This window comes from Canis lupus, chromosome 6, assembly GCF_048164855.1.
Source record: "Canis lupus baileyi chromosome 6, mCanLup2.hap1, whole genome shotgun sequence".
NCBI classification, from domain to species: Eukaryota; Metazoa; Chordata; class Mammalia; order Carnivora; family Canidae; genus Canis; species Canis lupus.
Window position 1 is genome coordinate 3,196,155 of NC_132843.1, and position 9,358 is coordinate 3,205,512.

At 35.5% G+C, this 9,358-nt stretch overlaps 1 protein-coding gene across 3 annotated transcripts in view; it reads left to right on the forward strand.

Annotated features, from left to right (window-relative positions):
• PTPN2 (protein tyrosine phosphatase non-receptor type 2) overlaps positions 1-9,358 on the forward strand; it is a 94,011-nt gene that overhangs the window by 47,829 nt on the left and 36,824 nt on the right. For all 3 annotated transcript variants that reach the window (XM_072828640.1, XM_072828641.1, XM_072828639.1), the window contains exon 3: positions 7,392-7,492. In XM_072828640.1, the coding sequence (XP_072684741.1) occupies positions 7,392-7,492 (101 nt within the window). The remainder of the gene's footprint in view (positions 1-7,391; positions 7,493-9,358) is intronic.

A 9,358-nucleotide genomic window follows, 5' to 3' on the forward strand; every position in this document is an offset into this window, starting at 1 on the left:
CTAAATTGCAGCCTGCTTCTCTTCCCTTTGTTTACTGGGCTCAAGCTCTATTATCTGTGTCCCTCAGATATCTTAGGTGCATACCCACCTTAAGGTATTTACTCTGGCCTGGAAAGATCTTAACCAAAATATTCACATGATTGACCTCCCCCAAGTCTTTGCTTAAATGTCACTGTCTCAGTGAGGCCCACCCTGCCTACCCTATTTAGAATTGCCTCGCTCCCTAGCATGACTGGGCTTTTTTTCCCCATAGCATTTGTTACTGTGTAACATTTATTTAGTTGTTTTACTTATTGCTATCTCCCTTTCTGAGAAGGTAAGGTTCACAAGGGTATGGTTAGGTCCTAAACCCCTAGAGCCGTCCTTGAATATAGAAGGAATTTAATAAATATTTGGTCTATGTTGTTTCCATGGTGTCCCATGGACTTTTGGATGTAAGGAAAGTACTTTCCCCCGACTCCCTCTACCCCCCTGCCCCCCCCTCCCCCATTTTAGGCTCTATCTCTCCTTAAAGGAGAGATTCTGACTTTCAAGGAAAATAGTGAGACACTTACTGATAATTAAATTTAGTATGTCTTATTTTATACAAAGTATCAAAGAGGAAGATGTCCATGTTCCATAGTACATTAATAGATTTTATACTTTTTAAAGATACTTCCCAGGTGTTCTTTCCTTTGCAGAGACTCTTTGGGCTAAAGATCTGTTTTCAATTTGGAGATGTGTGGAAGACAGATTTAATCAATTAATATTGTCGTATCAAGTTTAGGAACTTGAAATCTTGGTGGATTGAAAGAGATTGAAGTCACAGATGGTCAACCTATTGTTTGAAGAAGAACCTACTCGGTGTTTCTTGAACAATGCGTACTTGGTTAGCAAGTTGGTGATGGTGTGCATCCACGATGTGCTTCACTGTAACTGTCTCCATTCCTGCCACTGTTTGGTTCTGTACTCATCTCTAGATTGAACTGTTAATGCATCAGTGCATTGTCTTTCTTCCTCCAGCTGGTGGTTATTTTCTTGAAATCAGATGTGCTTCTGCCAGTCCTTTAAAGAGCTTCATTGAGGTAGCCTTAACATGTTTTGGGACCTCTTCAGCCTTTTTGAATTTGCCAGTCCTTCATGATATTCCTTTTTACTCCTTTTTATGTGTATGCTCCTTCTTCATCTGTGTAGTGAAGCCTGCTTATCTCACTCAGCTTCCTCAGGTATCAGTTGGTCAGCTTTCTTCCTACAACACATAGTCTAATAAAGATGACACTAGGAATTACTACTTAATAGAACTTTTCCTGGGACACCTGGGTGGCTCAGCTGTTGAGTGTCTGCCATCAGCTCAGGATGTGATCCCAGTTCCAGGAATCGAGCCCCATGTCGGGCTCCCTGCAAGGAGCCTGCTTCTCTCTCTGCCTATGTCTCCGCCTCTCTCTCTCTCTCTCTCTCTCTGTGTCTCTCATGAATAAATAAATAGCATCTTTTTTAAAAATAGAACTTTTTCCTTTTTTTAAATTTCAATTTTTAAAAAAAATAGGCTCCCCACAGAGTATGGAGCCCAATCCAATGCAGGGCTTTAACTCATGACTCTGATATCAAGACCTGAGCCAAGATCAAGAGTTGGTCACCTCACCAACTGAGCTGCCTGGGCACCCCTAGAAAGTTTTCTTTTAAAAAGCTTTAAACAAATTATGTGTTATCTTTATGTCACTTGCCTGGCTCCTAAAATATATTATTTGAGTGAAAATTGTATATAAAGTTGTTGAAGAATATAAATGTAAAGAACGGATCTTCATGGTGGTAGCCTCAGAGAGGCTATTTAGAGCAGATTAAGTCCTAGTCTGGATCTTCATGGAAGTGGGCTTTGTGTTGCAGAGATGAAGACAGTAGTCGTACCTGATGGAAAGAACAGTGTGAAAGGTGATTTCAAAAAGAATTTAGGATGTGTGCAAAGGTTAGTAAAGTAACCAACCTGGACAGATCAGAGATAATGTAGTGTGGAAAATAGTCTCCTCAATCGTACAAACCTAGTTTAAATCTCCTCTTGTGCTTCTCTAGTGTGTGTATGGTAATGACTTGATTCCCCAAGTGTCAGTAAAATGAGCATGATAATGTCAACTTTATAAGGTTGTAAGGATTGAGAGCGGAAATATAGTAGGATGTGTCATATAGTACCTGACACATCATAGGTGCTAAATCCTGTATGGTGGTCGTAGTTGGTTATGTCATCAGTAAAGAAACTATTCATTAAATCAAGTTTTATTTTCAGAAGAAACAATTAAAATGTTAATTCTGTGTGTACTAAAGTATGTGATTCTTCATTAATATGGTAGTGCTTTTATGGTGACTTGGATTTTAGTTCTAGCTTTGCTTTTTGACTTATTTCTTGATTCGAGAGAGAAAAATAACGATATTTATGTCTCAAGTATTTAATTTGTAGAGTCAAGGAGGATAAACATATCTATGAAATGCTTTGCATTCTTGCAGGGAGGAAACATGGAAATACAGGCATCAGTATTTGAAAACTTACAGTTTTCCCCTGGTTGAGACAGAAGAATGAAAGGGGAAAGTCTTTCAGTACTGTTTTACTTACTAATGGAGCTAGTCTTCTTCCCCAGTTGATTATAATGATTGTTTATCTCTACTGTGGTATAACCTATGGAGGATAGTTAATGATGAGTGTGAATCCTTTTTCCTGTTTGACTTACCTTCCAAAAGGAGATCTTTTTTACAATAATGATGAAAGCTGAATCAGTGAAGGGGGTAAGGGATGTTAAAAAAAAAAAAAAAGACTTATTATGACATTGTTGAAAGAGGAAGCTAATCTGTATTGTCAGCTCAGGCCACAGCTAGAGCGTCATTTCTTGACAGATGAAACCATTTCTCAGAAAACATACTGTTTGAGGGTGGGAGGTGAAGGGAATCTTCATCAGAAGTTTGCTCAAATTTTATCCAATTTATAAGCTACAATTCTATTGGATATTGCATTTCTTCATTCACTTGGTGGCAAGAATTAAGAACAGATAGGATATTTAGTGTAAATTTCCTTCAGGGGAGCAGTTTGATACATTAAAAATATATAGATACATATTCTTGATAGCTGAGCTTTTGGTGTTATTGGATGTTATTAGACATTGAAAAATAAGATTTCCTGTGAAGCATGGTTTGATTGCTTTTCGTTATCTCCTGCAATGTAGTTTGAACGGTCTTTATTTTTCTCCCTTTGCTGGATTTTTTGAAAAATACGAAAGAGGAAGATAACTATATACTTACTTAATGATGATAAGGTACTGTGGGCTTTGAGTTTTATTATTTAGAGCCAAAGGACTCAATGTGATAATCTCATTTCAGAGATTTCTGGGCAGAATAAACTCTGGGAGAGGAGAAAGCATTTAACTTTCTGGTGTTTTCATTTTTGCTTTTTGTACTAATTCAGAAGTCAGAAGTTTGGTTTGGAATGAACAGTTAGTAGATTTTGGGCTGACTGATAGTAACAGGGCAGAGAAAGGGGACATTTGACTCCCAGGGGACCTGTGAGGGGACCTGTGTCCACTCTCACACTTTAAACCGTACATGAAGTGATTCTTTTTTTTTTTTTTTTAATTTTTATTTATTTATGATAGTCACACAGAGAGAGAGAGGCAGAGAGAGAAGCAGGCTCCATGCACCGGGAGCCCGACGTGGGATTCGAACCCGGGTCTCCAGGATTGCGCCCTGGGCCAAAGGCAGGCACTAAACCGCTACGCCACCCAGGGATCCCCATGAAGTGATTCTTAATTGGAGAAGAGGCATTGTCTGTTATCTTTACTAGAGAATATAAATCATAGTCATAATTTTTCATAAAAAGGCTTTGATAGTTTCACTTCCTGAAATGTACTGTATAATTATTATCTTTGTAGATAATTTGAACGTGATATGTTTTATTTAACACTAGAAACTCTTACTTTTCTTTTCCTTCAGAATCACTTAAATAACTTTAAAGTTTTTATTAATCTATTATAGAGCAGACGAATTAAAATAAATTTCTAATAATGTAGGTGAATTTGAGAGTTTTGTTTTTAATTACTCCTGAGGAGAAAATATAGATTCAACCAACATTTGTAGCCAGTTCTAAATAGTTAGTTTTCCCAAGGATTACCTTCTTTTTTTAGTTTTAATCTGCTAGCAAAATTTTTTTAAAAATTTATTTTTTCCTGAAAAAATTCATGTTCCTTTGCTTTTGTTGACTATATAAGTAAATGTTATAGGGAAGCAGAGGCCAGACTCTGCAGGACTCTGGATGTCTTTCAGGTAGCACCCTGTTCCCCTTTGGTCAGACCACTGAGCTCCAGGAAATATATCTGTTGTTTTACCATTGTATGATTCGGTATTTTCAATGTATTAAAGTGACAGATGATGTAGATTTTTTTTATTTATTTTTTATTTTTTTATTATTATTTTTTTTTGATGTAGATTTTAAAGCTAGGGAAAACTACTGAATTCTAGTTCAAGGTCCTGAGGGCAATGTGTCAAACACTCTTAAAAAGAAACTGCCGAAGGTCTTCCTCTGGGCTTGATTTTTTCATAACTCTGGATGGCAACCTGCAAGATAACTCAATTCCCAGGTCCCTGGAGAGGAACCTTCCTAATTTTTATGGATTCTAGCTTCTTTGGCCAAATTGCTTTTTTCACTTGTGCAATAGATATGATTAACCTTTGGGGTTTGTGTTCTTTCTGTGATTACAACATGAGGAAACACATCCCTTTGGTATTATATTCTAGTGAAACTAGAATTTTATGGATAGTAAAAGCATACATTCTCCTGATACATCAGTGTTTTCTAGGAGATATATGGTCTTTGTTTTGCTAATTGGGTAGCTGACCTTTTTACCATCTCACATAATTTAACAGTTAAAAGGTGATTAAACTGTTAAAAAAAAAAAGTGACTAAAAAAAAAAAAAGTGCTTGCTGACATCATCTTTCCGAGAACACTAGTATAAGTGATTTACTATAACAAGATCTTAGTTTTTCCTGTTGGCAAATGACATGTAATATTTACAGAGGTCTTGAGTTCAGGCCAGCACATACATCTCAGATAAATTGATGTGTGAAACTGTAGCCATTTAGCATTTTCTTTCATACAGAGATAATGTAAACAGTTTTTTGTTTTAGTTTAAAAGTGGAGAAAGGATATTTAGTGTAAATTTCCTTCGGGGAGCAGTTTGATTGAATGTATCCTCCAAAATTAAACATCAAACATGTTTGGTTTAAAATTCAGTTACATTCTTCAGATGGTTGCATATTTAGGATACTAAGCCAGTGTTAACTCTGTTATGATGCACATACCTTCTCTTCCTGAGAAAACTCCTCCTTTTCCACCAAAATGATATAAGGTCAAGTTTTGTAGTCTACATATTTAAATCAGCATAAATTCTAAATCTATGAGACTTTTACTTTTTTCCCCCTAAAGTATGGTTTTTAATAGCTCCATCAAGGTGTAATACATCTTTCATATATACTGTAATTTGCCTTCTGTTGGACATATTGGAAATTTGTGTTATTTCCTCTTGTGTCTGTTACTGTTAATCCCTGTGCTATGTCTGGCTGTATGCGTTGGTTTCATTCACAAAAATGGAAACCTTGGATTTTAAAGGATTTACACCTGTTATTCTAAACCAGGCATATGAAAATTCTCTTATAGTTTCATCTAATGCTTGCTAAGGAGCTAGACATGGCCTGGGCAGCACTGGGCATCATTAAAAAAAAAAATCTTTGCCAAAAATTTTTTAATTAAAAAAAGTTTTCATTTTAATTTGCATTTCTTTAATAGTGAGATTAAACAAATGTTTTTCACATTTGTAAGTCCTTTGTGTATTCTCTTTGTTCACTTTTTAAAATGGGGTTCCCTGCAATTTCTTACTGATTTGTAGGTACTCTTCATATCTTAGTGCTTTGGTTGTATATGCTGCAAATATGTTTTAATTTTGAGGCTTCTCTTTTTTAAATTGATATATATTGGACATATATTAGTTTCAGGTGTGCAATAGTAGTGACTCAACATTTATATACATTCTGAAATGCTCACCACAATAAGTGTAATTAGGTCTGTCACCATAGAAAGTTGCTACAATGTTATTGACTATATTCCCTGTGCTGTATTTTTCATCTAGGGGCTGGCTGACTTAAAACTGGAAGTTTGTAACTCTTAATTCCCTTCACCTATTTTCCTCACCTCCCCACCTTCCTCCTCTCTGACAACCACTGGTTTTGTTCTCTGTTTATGAGTTTGTTTCAGTTTCTTGTTTGTTTTCTTTTTTTAGATTCCATGTATAAGTGAAGTCATATGGTCTTTTTTTTTTTTTTTTCTTAACCTGATTTATTTTAATTGGTATAATACCCTCCAGGTCATCCATTTTGTTGCAGATGGTGACATTTTTACTTTTAAAAGGTAGAACTATGGAGTACCTCGATGGCTCAGTCATTAAGTGTCTGCTCTCTGCCTTTGGCTCAGGTTATGATCCCAGAGGTCCCTGGATCAAGCCCCATATTGGGCTCTCTGCTCAGTAAGGAGTCTGCTTCTCTCTCCCTCTCCCTCTGTCCCAACCCCAGCCTCCACTGTCTTAAATAAATAAATAAAATCTTTTTAAAAAATTAAAAGGTAGAAATATATCTAAAATAGATATATTTGTCTATTGTGTTATAATACAATCTAAGTAATAGAAGCATCTTTAGTTGTCTTATAAAGAATTAGAATATTCCAGGGCATGGCTGTTTGAATCAGTAGAGCATACAACTCTTAATCTTGAGTTTGTGAGTTCAAGCCCCATGTTAGGCATGGAGCCTAGTTAAAAAAAAAAAAAAAGAATTACAATATCCCATCTGCATTTAAATATTTTTAAATCTTAATTTAAATATAGTTAAGTACTCAGAATTACTTAAATATAGCTGAATGCAGATCGGTTGAGGAATGAAGAAAATGAACTGTAGTTACCATGGGAATCTAGTCTCATCTATTTGAGGCCAGTTTTTTTTGTAGATAGACTTATCAGTTCTTAGGCACCAAGACTAAATGATCTTTTTACTTTTAGGAAGATAGGTGCTTTATTCCTTTTACTATGTTTTACTCTTTGGTCAATTTTTCAAGTTATAGTAGCTATCGTATTACAAACAAAAAGCATTTCTAATACCACAGTAACAAACAAAAAGATTTAATTTTTATACTTACTTCAAAAAAAAAGGAATAATTTAGGATTTGACTCAACTCTCTAATGGTGCTAATTTATTTTTCTTTGTTTTGTTCTATCATTCTATAAATACCTAGAACATTAATATTAAAGTAAAAAAGAAATGGGAAGTTTCTTTTTTTTTTTTTTGAAATGGGAAGTTTCAAATGACAATTATGGTTTATCATTCTCTGTTTCAGATGATCACAGTCGTGTTAAACTGCAAAATGCTGAAAATGATTATATTAATGCCAGTTTAGTTGACATAGAAGAGGCGCAGAGGAGTTACATCTTAACACAGGCAAGTGATGTGATGTGAAGCAAATGCCTTGACAGTGCGATTATTATGGTTGGTCTGCTTTGAAACATAGTTAAAGTATGTCTTTACTTCTTTTGGAAATGAAATGCTATTTCAGTTTTTTCTGTTGTTACATGGTAAAATGTAGACATTTTGATGTTTTGTATGGTTTTGCAGGTTTGTATGTGAACATGAAATTAAAGTTATTTTTAAAAAGGAAAATTTTTTTTTTTTATTTTTTATTTTTTTTTTTATGATAGTCATACAGAGAGAGAGAGAGGCAGAGACACAGGCAGAGGGAGAAGCAGGCTCCATGCACCGGGAGCCCGACATGGGACTCGATCCCGGGTCTCCAGGATCACGCCCTGGGCCAAAGGCAGGCGCCAAACCGCTGCGCCACCCAGGGATCCCCAAAAAGGAAAATTTTTTAATGAATGGCATAGGCTAGTTCTTTTAAGGCAAATTATCTTCTTGCTTTATGTTGATACAAGGCAATTGTTAATGCTTTGTTAAGTTCTCTTCACATAATCTGCATCATAATCAGAGGCTCTTTGAAAGCCCTTCTCTGGCATATATTTTCAGAGAGTATGAACATCCCTTTGATGGTGGTGTCTGGCATTTGTTCAGAACGAGGATAGTAAGACCAGGTGCCCAGAATACTGTCTGGGAGACCATCAAGTGTGATGGTTCCTTGTGAAATTCTGCTTGCATGGTACACTGGCTACACACATAGTTGAGCACTACTGTTCTTTTGTTTTTTGATAATAGAAATTATTTTGGTTTGTCCACACCAGCTACCCTTTATCAAATCAGAGACTTAGTGAACAGTGCTTTTATATCCCCTGGTGAATGATTTTTAAATTCAAAATAAAAGTTGTGGGGCACTTGGGTGGCCAGTGGTTGAGCGTCTGCCTTCGGCTCAGGGCATGATCCCAGGGTCCTGGGACAGAGTTCTACATCGGACTCCCCACAGGGAGCCTGCTTCTCCCTCTGCCTATGTCTTTGCCTCTCTCTCTGTGTCTCTCATGAATAAATAAATAAAATCTGCAAAAAATAAAAGTAGCTAGTGTACCTATGAAAAGATACTCAATTTTTCTAGTCCCTAGGAATATAAATTTAAACCAGTGATCAATTACAGCTTTTTACCAGTCAAAATAGTGAAGATTTAAAAATTTATAAAACTTAGTGGTTAAATATGTACAGATATAATGATATATGAGTGTTAATTGCAACTTAATTTTAATAGTACAAGGCCAGAAATAATAGTATAGAAATAATCTGTGAGGGACTGGCTAAATAAATTCTACATATACCATTAATATTGGTTATTTTAAGAATTAGGAATAAGTAGACTTTAGTTTGCCATTTTCTGCCTTTTTTGTAATATTTGGAGGTTTTCTTACAAACATTCATGACGTTTTTAATAAACTCATTTATAGAATTTCAATTTACTTTGTACCTGAAAAAACTATAATGTTCAAGAATAGAAAAGAATAATTACTCTAAGTCACTTACCATACTTCTTTCTCCTTCTTTTTCTCTCCTTTTTTCCCAGTCTTGTTTATTAGTTCTTCTTTCTCATTGTAGTCCCAAATTTTGTAGGTGATTTTCAGGATTCTGATTTAGGAATTTTTTTCCCCTTTTTCATTCTACACTTGAGACTTCAGCTCTCTGGCACCATATGTTCAACCCTTTTATCTTAAGGAAATATAGATGTTGGATTCACAGTATCTATGCCCAAATTCCAGTCCAACTACTTTATTGGATGTTCATTCATCTGACGAAGATTTATTGACTACCTACTGTCTGGTAGGCATTGTTTAAATAAAACAGTGGAGCATCTGGGTAGCTCAGTCAGTTAAGTATTCA